The sequence below is a fragment of the Aythya ferina genome, assembly GCF_964211825.1.
Source record: "Aythya ferina genome assembly, chromosome: 7".
In the NCBI taxonomy this organism is placed as follows: domain Eukaryota; kingdom Metazoa; phylum Chordata; class Aves; order Anseriformes; family Anatidae; genus Aythya; species Aythya ferina.
In genome coordinates this window covers 2,496,700-2,518,040 of record NC_140302.1, presented here as the reverse complement: position 1 = coordinate 2,518,040, position 21,341 = coordinate 2,496,700, and the positions used below count along the sequence as shown (strand labels likewise).

The following is a 21,341-nucleotide window of genomic DNA, read 5'->3' as shown; positions in this document are numbered from 1 at the left end:
GCATAGGTGTTAAAAACCTTTTCATGGGTATCCCATGATGAATTTGCCCAAAAGTCTCCATCTCCACAATTTCTTTAATTTTCAAATTCAAAATGTCATTGTTGAGTAGAACTTACTGTTCCCTGAAGAGAGAGTTCAATAGAATATGACCATCCCACTGAAGTCTCTATACAGCCCAAGTAAATTGGGTCTTAACAGGGAGCTAATTGACAGAGTTAATCTGACCCCCAGGTAAAAATGAAGCTGCAGTACCCTCACTGCACCACTGCTGTTTATTGTAGCACTGGGCAAATTCTGTGTACTCTTCCTGAGAAACTATTCTCCCTGCTATGCTGACCTTCCTGGATTTGACACACAGAATTCTTTAAGTGGCACAAATCTACAGAAGTGGCCTTTCTATACGACCGAATTTCACAGCACGGAGTTCAGTTTGTTAACATTCATGCTACCTTTATTTACTGTTCACTCATTCTTCCCCAAATACATTTGGTAGAAGAGAAAAGGGAAAACAAAAATAAAAAGCAAATGCTATACTAACGTATACATTGGAGTTACTGACACCAGATTAAACAATTACTTCTGCATCTAAATTCAGTAGTCCATTAACGGATAAGTGCTAAGGAAGAATGCAAATTGTCTTTGTAATTGGTATTTATCCACCAAGTACTGTAACAGAACCAATCCATGTTATAGACTGCAAAGTGGGAGCTGTATTAAACTGGCAATCCAGCACTGAAAAACTTTAGTCTCATTCCCATTCCCATAGCAACCCACAGTCCCCCATTTAACACACCATGTCTTGTTGGCTGTTTAATGTACAGTCTTTAAACTTCCCTGTTTCCTAAATAAGCTCCCTTACCGCAGACTTTTACATTTTATTCTAATGCATATGCTTTCCTGCTTATTAGTTTGTGTAATGTTCCCTCTACTATGAGAAGGAAAAAAATAATCCATAAGATAAGTTTTTATTTTATCTTGCACTTGTCACATATTAAGATTCTCCTAGTCTGTCAGACTTCTAAGCTTGTCTAACATCTGTCATTTGTACCCAAAATTAATAAAGTCTATCCATGCTGTATGGTTTTTCAGTTGCTCTGATTTTGATTATACACAATAATTTGTAATTTAAATTCACAGAAAATGTGCCTATGTAGCAATGTGTTTTCCTGTCAGATATAAAGGCTTGGCCTTTACGACTGATACCAAAGCCCCGTTTTTCCACTCATTACAAAGTTCCAGTAATGCTTGGGCTGACCAATTACTTACAGTAATTTGATTATAGACCCTTTTTATTTTACTGTTTACCCATTTAACTGAGGATTGATCAGAACAAAAAGAGACAATTGAATACACTGCAATAAAAGCAGTATGAATAACAACAGTAGGAACTGAAGTCAAACCAGCAGCAGTTAGGAAGCATGAAGATGAGCCTGAAATCTTGTCTTTAACTTCTGCTATTGTGCTTGTGCTTTGCTGTGCCAGGGTTCCAAACAGAAGGATATTCTTTTTACATTCAGTAATTCATTTGCAAGTGCAACAGGGATGGACAAAAGATAAAATCTTCATCATGGCAAAATTAGTAGCATTTCCCCCCTACTTCCATCCTGACAATTTCTTGATTTCTCAAACAATTGGTTATTAAACAGAAACGAATGGTTCAGTACTGAGTTACATGCCAACACACCTGCACCTACCAATAGACTTACTGGGTCATTCTCATGATGGACAGAAATGTAACAATGCTTTTAGGAATCCCACCGGGGCACACCACAGTGCACCGCTTGTAGGACTTAAAAAGAAGAAAAGTCGGCAACCCAGCCTCTAGCTATCAGTTGTTTTTAATCTGTTGTCCTAGAGGGACAAGAGTAATGCTAAAAATTCGCCAGCAACAAGCTTAAGTGAGGGTAAAACCTTCAAATACTTCATTTGAAATATGATAATTACGGGTAATTTAACATTTCTCCAAACATAAATCTTTAATTTCATCTTAAATCCTGGAGAGTACAAAAAGTTGGTGAAGTATCTTCTTTAGAACAAAAGAAAATCATTAAGTGTCCTAAATGTGTAACAGACAGGGATGAAAATGATAAACGGATGTCATGAATACAAAATGAATGCTAAGAAAAACTCTGAGGGAATGTTAGGCAGATATTCAGGCTATAATAAATTCTAAAGAACACCCTATCATTCCTCAATTTTATTAAACAAGAGCAATACAGAGTCCACAGACATTGAGACTGGTTGCAATGTATCTCTGGTCACAACACACAACATTCAGCGAATCTACGGATATAGACATACATTTCAGCCTGCTAGTGTCTGAAACTTGCCCACAGCCTTGATCACTCCAAGCTTCTCAAGCACAGGGTGTTTTCACAACTCTGAGACCATACTTGGTCAGCCTTACAATAAATGAAACATGCATCTCTATCAGTTCGGATCTGTGCCATTGCCTTAGACTGTATTCACAAGCCCCATTTGATACACACAGTCAAAAGAAACTACTGAGAAACCACACAAATGATATTGTTCCTTGTGTACTGTTATTTGAGTGGAACAGAGACAATACAACTTTTACCAAGTACGGGAATTCTAGCATCAGGAGAGTAGAGTATTATGTGTGTTATGATGCAATACCTGCAAATTTTTACTGCTCTCACAGCAGAGAACATTATTTTCTGCAATATGTTTTTACAATATCGTTGGACCTTCCTGTAGAAGGATCAAAAAGATGACAAGGACCACTTATTAGAAAAATGCAGAGAGCAAAAATGTTAGTGTATTTCAGCTGAAAACGTCCATCCATGTTTGTTTGGGTTTTATCCTTGACAGAGCATCGACTGCAGTGTAACTCCGCAGAACCTACGCAGGCTCTGGTATAAGCTTTACAGTCTGTGACAAGACAAATTTTGAAGACGAAATCAGTTTGAAAAATTAAAAAAGAGATAAAATTCATAGAGATACTACCTTAGCATCTTAAGATCAGCCGGAGATGCTACCCACTCTTACTCTTTACAAAGCAAACATCAGGAATAAACAATTAGGTGTTCCTCCTCAGCTGTTTCAAGTCAGTCAAGAGGAGACTCAGGATTACGTGGCTACCACATTTTTCAAGAGCACACTGTGAAGCCAAACCATAAAATACTTCAGCTCATAGTCTTAATCACAGAACACTTTTAAAGACTCCAGCTGCTGTCTCTTTTCAAACCTACCCCGTGAAGTGAGTGTTGTCTACCTGCCCGATGCTGTTTTACTGAGTGCAATAGCTGGAAGAACATAATGATATCTTAGCTTCTATAAGCGAAGCTGTGGGTTGGAGGGGGACTCACAAAACATGAGGTTAACTTAATGCTGAGAAAAGTTACAGTTAAGAACCCGTCTCCCAAAACGGAGGGACAAGAGACAGTGAAAATCCATGGGTGGGAGCTTGCCCACGCTGCAGAAGAGGAATGAAAGGCCAAAATTTCCCACTCCGCTCTGTCACTTACAGTCTGTCAATGACTCCTGATTCTGTTAAAAATGACAAAAGAAACAATGCGGGAACTTGGTCATGTCCCCTTCCTCTTCAATTTGAGCAGCTGCACACAGGTACCTCTGCTCAGACTAAAAGGCCTGCACCATCCATTCAGATGCTCAGTAGGCACAAGGAAAGAAGGGCACGAGGAGGGCACTTAGCCCAGGTATATGGCTCTCCCTCAAGTACTGTTTGGCAGCTTCCTCTCATATTTCTGGTGTCTCATAACAAGATTGCAGTGTATTTGGCCTCCCATTAAAGAATCAAGCATTATCCTTCGGATGGAGTTCATCCCGTTGCCAAATGTCTTCCCCATTTGAACCCTAATGAAAACATTCTGAATGATTAGAGTGAACCTAAGTGGTGCCAGAAGTCTTCCAAAAGCCTACTAAGTTACAAGCAACAAATAATAAAATGTTGAAGAAAACAGTTGTTTTGTTAATATTCTATTTACACAGCTGGGATCTTGGGAATTCTATCCATCCGTATGTTTAGTAAGCAAGGCAGATTAATGCGAAGAACTGCCATTTCCTAAGTGAAAAACAAAGAAACAAAACCCAGTAAAATTAAAAGAAGGCTCCCCCTGATCTGTCTTTCTCAGCTCCATTCCCCATACACCCACACGACTCCCCCGTAACCACGAAGTAACTGGAGAGGATTCTTCACAGACAGATGTAATTTATAACAAAGACAGGAAAAGGCAACCCTAACTCAGAGTTTGCTGCCCTTCCTATAAAGTTCACCTCCTTACCAAGAAAAAGCAGAGGATAATTTGTTTGGTTTTTGTACTCAACTCCTTTTTCTTTTATTGTAAAAAGTTTCCATTGTCCTTTTATGTTTTGATTATTGAGTAAGTTTAAAGACTTGCCAAATAGCCCTAGATTGTTAACAGACCACCACTATTTAACTTTGAATGCTTTAAAAAATAAAGACCGAGTTCACATTAATATTCTATGCCCTCCTTTTATTTATTATCTTTTCTTTGAAATTTAAACAATTTTCCTAGCTAAAGTTTATTAAATGTAAGCCTAAGTAGCAATATAAGTTACCTCACATATGAAACAGACATCCTATAAAACTCAGCTTTCTAATTAGTAACACTCTATTTTCCTGAAGTTAACTTATATACAGGAAATCAAAATAACATTTTATGAATTAAATTCACATACAGCAGATTCCAAATTCAGTAAAAATTCTTCATATTGTATCTTATGACAAGTTAGAAAATTAAAGCTGAAATTAGAAAATATACAAACTTTCTGGTGCATTAAAAAAAAAAAAGAACTTTAAAGGACTGCAAAACTACTCTCTTATTCAGACTTTGAATAAGTCTTCTTATAATATCAACTGAGAGGATAAAAAATTATAAAAATGTATATTGAATATAAATCATCACAGTAAGGAAATGCCATGCTATTTATTTATATGAATAAGGTCAAAATTTTATTCATAACATAAGGTCACAAGATGTATGAATTTGATACATAAATATTCACCCGTGGGGATACATTCCCTTGAAATACCACATCACTTTTCCATTCCAGAGATAGTTTTAAGAATACAATTTAATCTTCAAGATGATGAAAACCTGCAGGTAAAGGTAGAGGTGCAAAAATAGTCCTGCACTGTAGTGTAAGTTCATGGATCTCTACCTGCTTATTAATAAAAATGATTAAGGAAATTGTGGAAATAGGTCAATTGCTCTAACAAACTAGTCACCAGTGTCTTCACACTGGACCAGCAAATGGTACCTGTCCCCAGATGGTACCTGTTAGCAATCAGCAATAATAATAAAAAATAAAATAAAAAATAATAAAAAACAACTCTCAAAATATATGTCAAACGGTATTTTCTTGAATAACTTCTTGATCAGTGCTGTATTATATGACTAAGTTTAACAGAAAATATTATTGTTCTGTAGCGGACATAATTATTTATTTAATTATTTATTGGCAGATTACTTACAAACATTATTTCAAACTAACTGCAAAACTCGGGTGTATTTTGCAAATTTCTACCACCATGCCACCAATAGCCTATCTGCTTTCCCATCAGCTTATGTACAAAGCTCCTTCAACAGTTTGCCACGCTGGCTGACCTCGCGTTCTGCTTTCTAGATTCCTGGCTCCCCTACAACGTGCCTTACAGACAGCTGAGGCCAGATCACAGATGCAGAATCAGGCAGATCTGGTTCCAGCAGAGCCAACTACCCTGTGCGGCCCCAGGATGGAGCTTCCTGGGGCTTGGACTCTGAAAGGCCTTCAGGAAGACTGCTTTGGAGTGGGGGAGTTTAAACAGAGACATCTAAGAACAGCAATTCTGTTAAAAGCTATTATTTGTTTTAAAATGGAACGAAATCAAACCGAAAAAGTCTCAGAATCTTCTGCGGAACAGAATTACTTTGCTCAGTTCCAATTATTTTTGTTATGCTCTGGTCAAGTAAAACAACAAGAAATCCCAAAGGGCATTGACAGAGTAAACTGTTCAGGAATACTAAAAAAAGTAAAACAAAATTAATATCCTAACAGCTTGCCCCCAGGTACTTTGCTTAATCACTTTAAAATTTCCCCAAGCCTTTATTTCTGCCAATCTCATTGTCTTCCATTAAAATTTAAATACATAAGAATTCTGATCTATAAATATTTTTAATGTGTTATAGTCCTGTGATAGAGCAATTAGTCCTCTGGATCTTACAATACTCTGGTGAATAGCAAAGAAATGCTGTCTTTAATATACTGACTATCCTTCAAGTCAAAGCCTACAATTCCTACTTGGCCTGCATTCCAGCAAATAAATAAGCCATTGCTGCTATTATCAGAACCACGTATGTTAACATACACACACACTGAGTAATCAAGTCACTTTTTAAGTAATTAACAAATCCAGAGAGCACATCTATGTATATTCAAATTCCTGCACAGTTCCAGAGACGTTTCAACACCAACAACCTTTTTTCCTCTCTCCTATTTAACATAATACAGTCAAAATGCTTTGTCAGATAAACAAATACAATACCAAATGATGACGAGCTTTAAAATTTTTATTATTTTTCACTCTCAGCTTTTCATCCTCCAGGCTAATGAACAATGTGACCCCAGTCACTTCTCAGTTTAACTCTGTATATGAATAGGTCTACTGAAATAAAATTTCGGAAGCGTTTAAAAAGAGGCACTTGTTTTAAAGTTGGCAGGGTCAGAAGCATAGTGCTCTGTGTAATGAATGCATAGTCTATCTCAGCTATTCTGAATTTTTCCTGCCAGAATTTTTACTTTCATGACTTCGTACATGTTAGTGAGTTAAAAGGCATGCTTGTTTTGTATTTGATTTTTCTTAAGCAAATAATTTAAGAAGCATTTTGTCAATCATTCTCTAAAGCAAGATTTGCAGAAGTACTCAGCACCATGAATTCCACAAACTCTCTAGAGCTCTCACTGGCTTTTAGGGAAGCACAGTTCAGCTACCTGAACACAGGCATGTTAAAATAGCTGTAGAAAACCACCAGAATGCGACCTATATTGAAACACAACTGTTACAGGTCAGAATATCTCCACTATGGTAACTGAGTATAGCAAAGAGTCTTTGTAAACCAAAGGACGTTTCTAATGTGCAAGATATGCTTAAAATATTTCTAGTAATAATGCATACAATCCCAATAGACTCCACTTTTCATTCAGTCTAATCATAAGCCCTTCATGATCCCTCTAGTTATAGCCATAGCAAACTTCAAGATCAAAGGACCAAATCTCAGTTATTTTTGTCACCAAAAAGCACTGGCTCTCCAGCTGCTTGCTTCAGTAATCAGGTCTTTGGGACTACACACTTCTGTAGAGGACATCAAAAATTTTCTTTCAGACATCAAAAGCCCAAGTACCAGTTTGCTAGTTTTAAACATTCATAATTGTGAAATAATGAAGCTACTCCTGAAGCTGTAGTTTTGATCTCCATAGTAGTAAAAGCTTGAGGACCAAGTTATGAAGGAAAGAATAAGTAAGGACATAGAAATTAAAGGAAAATGGCATATAACACAGCATTGGTTTATCAAAGATACGTGATGCCACACTAATTTCATAGTTTACTTAATAAGATAACCAATTTTCTAGACAAAAGGAATGTGAGAGACATGATCAATGCATGAGAGGACAAGAATATCACACAGAAGGGACTGAGTGACCATGAAGAATATTCACTCTTGTATTTAACAGACATTTGGTGACACTGTTGGGACATGACTTTTAAAAATCTGTAGTGCGCTGAGAGTACCTCAAACAGGGAAAAAAAAAAAAAAAGGAAGCAAGGAGAATCAGAACAGCAGATCTACAAGACAGCTACACGATACAGGTATGAAATGTGGACTGATTCTAGGACCTAACATGCAGATTATTCCCAAAGAGAAAAAGCAAGCAGTATGTCATTGTACAGGGCCTCGCTTTTATCTCAGCAACAACACTGCCATTCAGTCACTTATGTTCAAACAAAACTAACTTAAAGTGGAACAATTACAAAAAACGACCAACAGGATGACTTAAGGCTACTCTGTGTGTAAGAATGTATATATCAAAAGCCTATCATAAAAACAGAGATTAGAGAAGACGGGCTTTTCTAATTTAGCTAAATGAAGGCTGACAATAAGATTGCTGTCTCTTTATATGCTAGAAAAATAAACACTGGGAATGGAATAAGAAGTAAAGGTCAATACTGGCACAAATTGGCACATGGACAAGTGCACATAAGCTTGCTGTGAATACACTTAGCCTGGAAATTAGAAGTTTTATAACCATTACAGAAATCAGGCTCCAGGGCAGCTTTCTAACTGGAATAGCAGAGACAAAAAAGTTAACTTCTTAGGCTTGAGCTTAACAAGTTTCCGAAGAGGATTATACATGCTTGCGTATGAGAAGGCAGCACTAGACCTGACAATTAAAGAGGTCCCTTCCAGTCCTATGTTCTTATGTCCTTCAAAGCAGTCTTGTCTTTGCCATGGTGATATTTACAAAACAAAGCTACAGAAAATCAATTCAGTGGTTTTTAAGCATTACAAATATTTGAAATCTTCAAGCTTTGAAAAACATGCACTCCATTAGTTGGGGAATGTGTCTCTCTAGTGTGAACTGATATGCTTACAGAAATGTTCTGGTTTCATACATTCTTGAAATGCAATTCTCAAGAAATCCTTGAGCAAATTTGTTTTAAAAATGATTGATTAACCAATCTAAGTGTGCAACACCTAATGAGGATTACATATCAAAGTGAAGTCCCAGACTTCAGGACTTTGGCCATCAAGAAAGGCTTATTAGCTTTCAGATAGTGTACTTTTCCTATGCACTCTCTTAAATTCAAAACACAGAAGAGATTTTATTCATACTTAAAGCAACAAACCACCACCAACAACAAAAGACTAAACAAAAACAACCACTCACACTTGGATAAATACCAGCCATAGTCTGAAAGCTTAATGTTTCAAAAAGTAAGGAGTACATGGAAAGACAGTGTTAATGGAAATTCTTCTGCAACTCTAAGTAGGGGATGATATCTAGTGCCTGCTATAACACTGAATCTGCACTGTCATTAATCGTTGATATTTTTATTGCAACCTGACCCACTATTACATCTCTAAAGAAAATTGCATTGTACACTACTACTTCAAGAAGTCAAACTTAGCTAGTCATCTGGGCCATAAAATAGCAGATTACTCCATCAGGCTGGCTAAAGCAACTAGGAATAAAACTAGACTTACCAACCACATTATTTTTATTAGGAAATGTTTCAAAGCAGACATAATCCCAGAAGACCTTAGCCTCATTTCATCCAAAAATACACAACACAGCACAGCAGAAAACATGAACTACAGTAAAAGGTACAATTTTTAAATCTGCGGAAAAAAAAAAAAAAAAAAAAAAGTACTGCAATAAAAGTACTGCAATATATCATCCTATCAAAGCAAAATAAATTAGCTGACCCTAGAAATAGAAAATAACAAAAACTTCTACACAATTCCTGTATTAACAAATTAAACCTTTTTTTATAAGATCTGACGTGTTAATAGGAACTGCTCCACTGAATCCCTGCCCATCAAGATTTGGTATGTACCCCATTTGCTTTCTTTGAATTTGCAGGCGTACTAGGTATACTAAGCCACAGCTAGAGGGCAAAACCTCCAGTATGGACAAAAGGTAAAAACAGTATCTTTAACAACAGCATTCTTGAAGAACTCTGGTATGTGAGCCCTACATGCATTTTATTTCGGTTCATGGCCACAGTCCAGACAAAGCACTGCTTCTTCTGCAGTTCTTCTAGATGTTGAGAAGTGCTCAGAACAGTAACAAAAAACAAAACAAAACAAAAAGCGATCAATTTACTTGGCAATCTTAACACTTCTCAGTAACTCCTTGTACCTATTGTGTTTTCTAACAGGTATTTGCACATATGTAATATATAGGTCTTTGTAGATCTGCAGTGAAGGAGAAGTAAAGGATTTGATAGCTGGAAAGGTAAGTTATAAATTTTAAAGACTGCCAAACTGGGTTAGATTTATGGTGTGTGTTTTATCATATAACAAGCATTCGTGTCTTTCTGCGTTAACCTTTTTTTTTTCCTAGGCAATGTGATCACCTCAGGCAGTTTGATTTAAAGGCTTTAGCTGATGCAAAAATATATTTAAATTAGCCAGTCATTTGTTCCTTTTTTTTTTAAAGACTTAAATACTGTCTATATTTTACAAAGTTGTTTCTATCATGCTAGCTGCATCAAACTCAGAATATTAATCAGATTGTGAAGCTCCACTAATTATGTGCTATATTTAAGTAACTTAGATTTTGTTAAGTGGCATGCAGATATTGTATGCATAATCTAACTCAGTTTTGAGTCATTTCCCTTTTCTTGTCTGATTTTATTTTACACAGGAAATGACAGGGTCATTTGGAAATAAATGCACTGAAAGATCAAAAAGGAAATCTGATTGAGAACACTGTATAATTGCCCTCGCTAGAGAAAAAATAAAATTCAATGGGTGCATAATCCATTGCTATAAGTTTTATCTGGAAAACACATACCATGGCTTCTCTCAAAGGATATACAATACAGCACTAACTATTGCTTTTTTTTGTCGCAGCTGAATCTCTGCTAAAGAAGAGGCTGCTGGACTTTTGTTCAGTAGGTGATACCTTCAGCATATGTGAAGCACAAATTTACTCAGTGAGCTAAAGCAAGCCATTTCAGTTAAAGCAAATAATTTCATTGATTTGTCCAAAAGTCTTTATTTGCAAAATAAGATAATACTGTGATTAAGCTCTTAGAATGCCATGGTTCTTCTTATTTGGGCAAACCTGGCCATTACATTTTACTGCCTCTCATTCCAAAAAAACAGCTTTCATCAATGAAGCTAATAGAAAACTTTTTAGACAATAGCAACAGTGTGCTTGGGAGTAAGGATTGCATCTAGTTGTTGGCCACGGTGTATCTACAGTGGCTTTATTTTTTGTTATTTATTTTAAAGACGGTAATCTACGCAGTGAAACAACAGCCAGCCTTTCATCATAGATTTATCATCTACTTTTAGTGCACAGATTTCCCAGACGATCTCTGGCCCCCTTCTGCTCCCTGAGCACATGCACTGCAGGGCATGTGACTCCAGGCATGCTCCTGCCATAGGCACACACATCGAACTACATCTGCCCCTTTAGTCTGTCAGGTTTGACCTGTTCATCTAAGGGACTGCAAACACAGCAGGTAATGCTCTCCTTTATGGATACGCATTTCTAAATGTAACAAAGCTGTAAGCTTGGGAACTTGGTGTCTGTGCTGGGCTCACCTCTCATCACATTGTACACATCAAGCAAATGCAGAGAATGCCATAAATTTGTATGTATAGTTTCAAAGTGTTTAACTTATTGAAGAACAATATAACACCCTATCAAAATAAACTCTGCACGAATATAAGTATTGATCTTCTCGGGTATTACACTGTGGTTGGATAAATGCGGTTGGAGTCTCTGCCATGGGACTACAAAACATGAATTAAACCAAACTGGTGCATAGGTAAGAAATGTCTGTAAGAGAGTTGCAGCTAAAGATTATCATGAAGGTTTTGATGACAGTTTTATTGTAAATTGCACTTGTTCCTTTGATGGATTAACACCAAAGTCATTCACAGAAATACGTTTCTGCCATTCCCTAGTGGAGGTAGATGGTACAGGTGGTGCTGTCTTGCATACAAACCATGCAGAGCAGCTGCTTCTCCTTGGCTGTGAAACTGTAGCATTTTATGCTGATCTTAGACATCCAGAAATAGGTTTCAAGAAAACACAAAGACATTTATTTTAAGCTAATCTGCAACTGATATATTAACCAAATTTACACAAGAAATTATTTAATTAAAGCCTCATTAAAAATAATTTTACCAATTAGAAAGCGCTAGCCAACCACTGATCTCATTAGCTAATATGAAAACCACAACAACAGTGTGATGCTGAAGTCCTGCTTGACTTATGTAATTAATTTTGTCATTGATTCCAGCATAGCTGGAATTTTAACCCACCTTACAAACAACCTCAATCTCCAAATATTTGCATCCATGGCAAGAAAAGTCCTCCTTGCGTAAAACACAGTTATTTAAAAGCAACATGGGAGGAAATTATACCGCATCATTTACAGACCCAAACCACCAGCTTAATGTGCAAAAGATTTTTTCCAATGCATTAATAACTTTAACTTCCCTGTGTGCTGATAAGCTAAGATACATGCCATAGGAGAAATTCTACTATCGTGCCTCTCAGAGTAACCAGTTGTCTCCTAAATTAGAAATGTAATTTTTTTTCAATGTATTGTAACATATATCTCCAAAACGCACTGCCAAACAAAAGGAAAGTATATTTGACTAATTTAATCTGGCTGTTTGATTAAAGGCCACCTCCTGAGTCTACACATATTCCTATGTATTTTTTCACATATAAGTCAGAATACAAAGTTTAATAACAGTGAATTAGCTTGACTGTAAGACAACCTTCAAACTGCTGGATTTCTAGCTAGCTTGTTTCTCTAAAATCAGTACAATTAACTGTTGGTGACTACAGTGGAAAAAAAACTGTGCATACATGAATATCAGCACTGTGGTCAGACTCTTGCTTGGTACACAAACTTTTCTGATTTTGACTGCTGATGTTAAAATAGTCAGACTCATGCATTGCTAATTCAAATGACATGCACCAACTTATAAACACATAAACAAAAGCATTCCTGATTTAACACATTTTAGCCAACCAATGCATTTACACTTTTTTGAAATCCCAAATTAATTTTGAATTTTAGGATCGCAACATCTAACTTGTATTCTTTAATCAGCCATTTCACTTTAGTAATGAAATAATGTTGACATAAAATTGCTTTGAGCAATACAAAACATATGTCATAGTGCATTCATTAAATAACTCTACATAATGAGTTCCATCTATATAAATGACTTACCTTATTACTTATCACCAGTTTTTCTCTAGGACTGTGGAAGAGATGTTCATACAATTTATAGGGTTTAAATAAGCTGAAAAATAAGAGAAAAACACCGCTAGTACAGCTGTAGATCTCTAGAAAGGTAACACTGTTAAAAAAAATTGTTATAGTGAGAGCTACTCTCCAGATGGGTAATACTCCGAATGTTAGAGAGAAATGGTTGTTTAACTTCAGCAGATGGTTGTTTAACTTCAGCTATGATACACGGAGTATTTAATTTACAGGACGTACTATTAGATGGCTGTAGAAAATCCAGTATGATAATTAAGAATAAAACTGCTTTGTTCTTATGGAATCAAACTCCAAGAAGACTAAGTTCTCCTCTGAAAAAAAGTAATTCCTGAAATGCATATCACGAGGATACTTATGTCTTTAGTATCAGCAGTAGTGGACAAGAAGGAAACAAAGCCAAATGAGCTAGCAGATTTGGGATGGGCTGCTTATTCCAGCGATCAAGTTTGATGTTGGAACACAAAACGAATAAAGAATGGAAGCATTTATTCTCTCAAGGTCATGTTTCAAAATCAGCGCACTATTTCCTTAAAGAAAAACTAGAAAACTAGATAGACACACTGGAGTTTTGTGCATTACACCAAAAGTAATTTAAAGTAGTAAACTTATTTTCCCTTAAAACATATGTGGATTGCCATTTAATGTTTTAAATAATTTTCATTGTTTCCTTTCTTAATGATCAATGATATCATATTTGTTTAATCAAAGGCTTGGTTTGTCACAGTTCATCTGTTACAATTACTTTTTCCTCTTAAAATCACGACGCAGAACTTCTGGCTTCTGTCATGTCATTCTGACAGGATTTAAAACTCAGTTCTGTGATTTCATAGCAAGTTCAGGTCGAAGAATGATTCTAACTTTATCAGAGTCCTGTCTGACGTACCCATGAAAGATATGGCAATATTTGCAAGGAACATCTGTAACCAGTTCCTATCCTTTCCCCCCACCACACTACTAGAACCAGGAACCAGGATGGTGGTGCCTCTCTGTTCAATATTTGAACGACCACGTCTAGAATACCGAAGCCTCTTTTGAGTAGTGTTTGGACTAAATGGCCTCCACACATCCTTCCCAACGTGAATTTCTCTATGGTCTCTGGAAGTAACTGTTAGAACAATGTATGCAATTACCTACTTAAAGCTACGGACACTGCTACCACGTACTGGAAGTCATGCTAATGCTATACTTACACATCTAAGCCTTCCACTGAGCCAGGAGATTAAAAAAATAATCATGTTGCCTTCAAAGCCACCTCTTAAGACGTGTGCTTCTACATCCTTTGGTCTGTAAGGCAACTGCCAGTATGGAGACAGCACATACGGACACTGACAGTCCCCTGTCAGAGGATGTATGCCAACATTTTTAAGCTTATGCTTTTATTTGATTACTTTTAGAGAAACTTCTTCCTGTTTTGCCAAGTGTCTCTTAAATAGAGTGCCTGGAATACCCTGGCTAGGTCAGAAGTTACGAATTTAAGTTTTTACTTGGAATATCAAGTATGATGCTTTCTTAGGAACCAAGCAGAGCTCACATACAATATTTTTGAGTTTTCCCATTTTTCTTTTTCCCTTAAGACCAAAGTCAATATCATGACAGGCATGGTACATACTGGAAAGATACGGACTTTAGAGTAAGACCTCTCTTCTGCAGCACTTTAATCATAACACAGGTAGTTTAAAAAGTTATCACAGAATCCTGGTCAAGAGGCTGATGCACTGGGGTGTAGGTGTCTGAAATACAATCTTGGCTATGACAATTAATGAGGAAACCAACAGTGGGAGTCTGTGTCCAGTCCCCACCATTTCAGCTGAACATCCTTCTCCAAATCACCTTCTCTTACACAGCACCACCGGCCACTGCCACAGTGCCACTGAGGTTCCACGAAACACTGCAGACCAGGGACAATTTGCCCTCATGAAAGTGGTGCTGAAGTGCCAGCTAACATACAGCAGAGATTCTTCTAGCCTTTGGGAGCAGCTGAGAATTAGGAGAACACAAAGGCAGTACTGCCAGCCTCTCTTACATGACAATAATACATTTTGCAGCATGATTAGTCAAACACACCTGTGACTCTTTCAAATACATTTGTACCCAAATGGCTGCAGACAGTTTTGCACATACGTACAGATGCATTTCCTAGTTTTGTGAGAAGTATTATAGCAGCCATATTGAACATTTGGCTCTGTAAGTGCCATATAAAAGTTTTATTCTATAGTTACATTTAATTCAGCCAATTACCATTTGTTAAAAAACAAATTTGATTACTCGCATAAGAAATTTGGCTACCATAAACTGTAAGTTCCCTTCCCCCACACCCAAAGCACATACGTACTGCAAATGAAATGGCAAATATTGTAGCATCTTAATTACCTATTTACTGCAGTGTTTCACCAAAGAATTCCTGCCATGTTTCAGCGGAAAAATAGGAATTTGTTTATGAACTATGTTTAAACAGACTTCAGAACTTAGGTGGAGATGACTCAGACAAATTCATGAAAATACATGTGTCCTCTCTCTCTCACACACACAGATCTATTTTTGGTAATATTCTAACACGGATTATTTGAAAAAAAAAATTATGAGCATCACAAACATACAAGGAATTAGATACATATCTTTCAAACTGTATTGAGAGAACCTAACATTTCAAACTTCTTTCTTTTCTTTATTCCAATGCCTTGGAAAGGAGCCAGATTGAGAGAAGCTGAAAATTAGTTCTTTCCCTTAGACCTTCTAAATGTGTTAAGATATTCTTTACAGACCGTGTTTCATGTAGAGATAATTCACAGTATTTCCAAAAATATAAGTCATTACTTTTGGCATTTCTGAATTTATTTTTATTTTTCAAACAGAACTCTGTTTGACCTGTCACCCTTAATCCTATATCAATGAAAGAATTCTTCCATTTAATGCTCTTTAAATCAAATCATGTAGGTTATACAGCATCGGTGCTTATTTTAAAACTGGTATAGTTTTCTTTCACCATGCATTATATAAAATGCTTGTTGTGAACAATTAAGAGCCTGTGCCAATGTATTTAGTAATTACATAAAAATAATTTTCCTCATGCAAGTAAGATTTTTCAGAATAAAACCTCTTATGATGTCATATGAAAATATAAAGGTGATTAACAATGACATATTTTCCCAACTCCACTGCCTCCTGAAAGAAAATGTCAAGAGCTATGTTGATATGTGTTTGCTGCAGGAGACAGGATAAAAAGACGATAACTGTCACCTTCCACCAGACCTGAAGGTATCATTATAGTTGTTATACAGCTTGTGCCAATGTAGTTGAGCATTTGTCCCCATTTCCATTATGAATCCCATGGGTTCAGAGCTCACCTATAAAAATGTGATCTGAACTAAAACATGTCATACTATCTTGAATAGAAAAAAAAATAAAGCTATAGGTCTATCATTTAAAATTAAACAAAAAAAAAAAAAAAAAAAAAAGTGAAGAACAAGAAAAAATGTTGAACTAATACATAAATTTGAGTTGTAATAAAACTCAGTCAGCCTATTCCTGAGTTCATAAAGTTCGGAATACAACTACATAAAAAGTGTGCTGATTCAGTTCCGATTTAGAAAAAAAAATATTCACATGAATGAAATAATGCATTGTATAAAGTGGATACACATGGCACATTTTAGCGTATGTGCATATATGTGTACGTGTGTATATCCTAGACCTTGTAACAGTACGTACTTCTAGTAAGTTGAGTGGTATGAAAATAGAACTACACGTCTGGCAGCCAGAATACCACTGCTGTACTGAGGCATGATTGTATTCCTGCTGAGTTAATACTTCGGTGATAATAGAATGGAGCATCTAATCTCTTGGATGAAATTCTTGACACTGTGAAGGACTTACTTCATGGACAAGATCTCTTTCAATGGATAGTTCACACAAGAGCTACAGAGATCCTACTTCGAAAAAAACATTTGTTCCAAATAAATATACAAAAGGCACAGACAGGAAAAGAGAAGTAGAAGTTGAATGAAACATTTTAAATGCCAAGCTTCTTTTTAATTTAGGGGAGTACTTGGCAGGACACTGGTTTGCATTGACTACACAAATTTGAGATATAAAGAGATGTTCTCATTTCATATGGGAAGAATCTGAAGTTCTTTTTATTTTCCATGAAACAGAACCAAACCGAACCAACATCGTCATCATCAACAACAACAAAACACAGAGCAGGAGAAAGCCAGATCTTATAACTCAACTGTAAGAGAAATCATGTGTGATGGGCTTAAACCCCCACTAAGAATCTATCAGTGCCCTAAACCAGGAGACTGTCAGCCAACCTTGTATTTTTGTCTCTTTTCAATAAAAACTTTAATGCGTTCAAAAAACACTCTTTAATAATAATAATAATAATAATAATAATAAAACACCTCTTTGCCACATTAAAATTCTGCTAGGAAAAGAAGAGTCAGAAAATTCCCAACAATTCTACATAAATAGTAAGTCCATGACTGATCTGTATGTCCATCTGCCACAAAATCTCTCTCCCTAGCACTACCATTGAGGCCATGAAATGGGCTCAATAGCTGAAGATATAGTATAGCACATAAACATATATTACAATCACACCTTTCCCATTTTCCATCTTGCTCATCCTGGCAATACAAGAACTTAAGGAATCATTCATCCATCAGGTGCTGGAAGCAGCGGTGTAAGAGTATAGGCTGCTGTCCTAACGATGGCACTTCAATGAAGAAAGGTCTGTATATGTTACTAAGACTTTGTATGGAGAGGAGTGATTAGCTACTGACACTTCATTTTTTTCCAAGATACATAACTGAATTACTGCTGTTTATATCTTTCTGTGTCTGTTTAAAAGCTGAGACCTGTCAAGAAACCTCGTCATGCAGATGCCAAACTTATGCTAACTTATGCAACAAATTAACAAATTAACAAATGCAACATTTTTATTACTCATACTTATTTACCATAGCCTTAATTCTGTAAAGTACAGAACTTTAAACCACTTAAGAAGTCCACTACAGCTGACAAGGTCACACAAATACTCAAAGTTACAAATGAGACTTAGGATTTTGTTCAACTGAATATAGAATTAGAAAGCTTTAAAAGCAAAACAAGAGTATTCTGTATACACCATTCTCCTCTTTCCTTTAAATCACCCAAACCAAAACCCAGATAGAATCTTTTCAGAATAATCTTATGTCAAGATAAAGTTCCCGTCTAAATTCTGAATTTTCCAGGCTTTGACATTGGAGGTCAGATCTTTACCACTGCTTGAGTATTCTCTTTTCTTTTTACTTTTTCAAGTTTGGTATACGTAGCATGTTGGCATAGTAAGTACATACCCAATTAAATAATTTTAGCTTATTTTATCAGCAGATTTCCTACCACATTAAATTATTTGAATAAGACATCATGTATCCTAGGGTAGTACCTGATACTCAAGTAATCAATGATTTCTTTGGCTTGCTCAATGCTGAAGACATCCATGTCACCACTTCTTTCTGAATCAGTTTCTCCTATTCCAGCCATTGCTTTTCCAAGTTCCTTTATATTATCTTCTAAGGTCATATGTTTGTCTGCAATGAATTCCAAAGAACAAAAAGTAAATATAAACATAATAGAGGTGGTTTCCCCCCCCCTTTTTAGGGCATTTTAATTGTAAGACTTCTAGAAGCTTAAGCAGTTATATTATGAGTCACATGGAAACTGAAAAAGCAACAGTGGCCAAACACTTTTGTCTGTAGCCATTATTCTTATCAATAAAACACGCATTAAAATTCCATCATAAAATCACTGATGAGCCCTAAGTAATGCAACGACCACAATAGTGGATGTTTAAGACACTACAGGTTGGTCTTTTATGTATGCAGAGATAACCACAGGCAGAATATCATGTAAATGCTAGATGCAAAGTATGATTATCCTTAAAATGAATTTACTATTGCTTATGTATTGTAAATAGACTGCTCTTCTGACCATATCCCTTGCAATATAAATCAGAAATACATGAACAGATGTTAAAAATGGCAAGCAATTTTAAAGTATTTAGTCATAATTGATTAAACTTGAATATGTTTAATATTCTGCTTGCATAATCGTTTACACCCCCAAAATAAATAATGACTTTACAGTTTTAACTTGGAAAGCAAAACCAAATGCCAACACAGTTTTGAACTAAAATTTAAATTCCTTTTGTATACTTGATTAAAAAAATCTTAACCAAAAATCTGAAAATATATCAATGCTTGCTAAACGTTGCATTTAAGAAAGGATCCATCTTTCTGATTTGTGTACACTGTGTGCTATCACTAAAACCACGGTGGAGTTTAAAAAAAAAGTTACCAACACAATTTGCTTGTTCTTTTCAAGTCTAAAAATCTAGAGTAGAAAATGGGGAAATATCCACCAGTGCTGAAATAGATTTATTTTTCTTATTGCTTTAATTCTCTACTGATCGGCTTCTTGGTTCTTTGTACAGAAAACAAATTTAAAAACTTCCAAGATTCTGGTCTTTATAGTTTTGCCCTTTAGTTGTACAGCAATCAAAAACCAGAAAATTTCACCTCAGTTTTCAGTAACAGAGGCGGCATGATATAAATAACCATAATGGGAAAAAAATCAAGAAATACAGAGAACGTGGGGGGAAATAGAAGAGAAGCCATGGGAAATGAAAAGGAGTAACAGAACTAGAAATATCAGTTAGTGGGGAAGTAAAGATAACAAGATCACTAGAAGTGACAATATTCAGGCCCAGGTCCTCTCTCCGGCTAGTCCAAATTTTCTCTTTCCTTTGCACAACTGAGTTTCAGGCTCAACTGCCTGTCTCAGAATGGCTCTCACACGGTATCTGTGAGGTAAGGAGCACTTTATGTTCAAAGTGTAGAATGTAGACCAAATCACACAAGTAGTTCACACTGGCTCCTCAGCTGGTTTCAGTCCCTATCCCGTTTCACTTTTTCTGCAAGGAATATTTGTACAGGCAACAAAGATCCCTTGGCTCTCAAACTGTTTCTCCTCACCCACCCAATCAAGAAAAGCCGTGAGTTTCTAAATCTCTCTTTTCCTCTCTTTTACCAGCCTTAAATGAATTTCCACTACCCTCGTTGTCTAAATCCATTATTTCCGTCCCTTGCTATTGTTGCTATTATGATCAAATCAGCTTCTCCAGGCTGCTTGGGTACATTGTAGGGAAGGAAAAGGAAATGATCATTAATATAGAAGACATTAACATTTTATTGTTAGTTGAAATGTTTCGTCTTCGAACTTGCACCAGCTGAGAACAGTAACTACAAGGAAATTCATATAAGTAACTATAAGGAAATTCATCTCAGCCCTGGGCTAGAGCATAATTTGTAAGATGGATTATTTGGGGAACTTTGCCGTGAAAAAAAATGTAAGAAGTCTCTTGCAATTACAAACTGCATTTTCTTTCCCTGGAAGCCATGTGTCTTAGCCAAATATGAATGAATTTTCAGAGGACAGCAAAAAGCAAATTCACAACCCTTGCTTGCCAAACCTTAAGTCTTTACTTCAAAGCATAGGGGTATTAGAGCTATTAAAGAAAAAAAAAAAGCTCAAAATAAAACATTTATTTATTTGACAGCCTCTGTCTTGAAGTCCATTGAATGTTCTACTGGAAATTTTATATGTTAAAATTAATCTAAGGCAGACACTGCCACAGAAAATTTTAGCTGAAAGAGTTAAAGCTTTGCCAGACTTCATGCAACTAAGATCAAATTCCTGAAAAATGTCAGTCAGCTTTAATAATCAGTTGTGCTACCAGCCTGTCTAGTACACATGCATTACAGTCTCATAAAACTAATTTGTGTCATGTTTCCATTCTTCTCCATTGTTATATTAATATAGTTAGCATATGTTAAGATACTTTCTCATTGGAGACAGGAAGGACAACTGGAATTCCAATGACCATAAAGCACGTACATATTCTGTCAAAATTCCAAGTCAGAAAGGACCTTGATTTAAACTACAATGAAAGAGTATAATAATTATTATGAATTTGATTTTAAATATTCATCTTTACTTTGAATAGAACCACTGTGTCCTTTCACTTTTCCTCTGGGATAGACTCTTCTCAACATAATCACCTTCAAAGTGAATGTAAAGTTAAGAATTGTGATCTCTGAAGAGGGTTTTGAGAGGATACAGCTACAATTATTTTTTTTTTGGCTATTTTGTTCCTGCCAGACCCAAGATGCATGCTTTTTAGCAAATTTCCTCATAGCCACCACAGCTAAAGTCCTTTCATTGTTATTTTTCAACTTTGGCAGCGATGCCAGTTTACTTCCCTCATCAGTCTTTA

General features: G+C 36.0%; 1 protein-coding gene and 1 long non-coding RNA gene across 4 annotated transcripts in view; one reads left to right on the top strand and one right to left on the bottom strand.

Annotated features, from left to right (window-relative positions):
• Positions 1 to 21,341, bottom strand: part of CABCOCO1 (ciliary associated calcium binding coiled-coil 1) — a 91,829-nt gene that overhangs the window by 59,886 nt on the left and 10,602 nt on the right. For all 3 annotated transcript variants that reach the window (XM_084524864.1, XM_084524862.1, XM_084524863.1), the window contains exons 4-5: positions 18,453 to 18,597; positions 12,974 to 13,046 (exon numbers count right to left, since the gene is read on the bottom strand). In XM_084524864.1, the coding sequence (XP_084380990.1) occupies positions 12,974 to 13,046; positions 18,453 to 18,597 (218 nt within the window). The remainder of the gene's footprint in view (positions 1 to 12,973; positions 13,047 to 18,452; positions 18,598 to 21,341) is intronic.
• The window catches only part of LOC311439330, a 43,939-nt gene continuing 42,586 nt past the window's right edge, over positions 19,989 to 21,341 (top strand). The window contains exon 1 of the long non-coding RNA XR_014694663.1: positions 19,989 to 20,060. This is a non-coding gene — a long non-coding RNA (uncharacterized lncRNA). The remainder of the gene's footprint in view (positions 20,061 to 21,341) is intronic.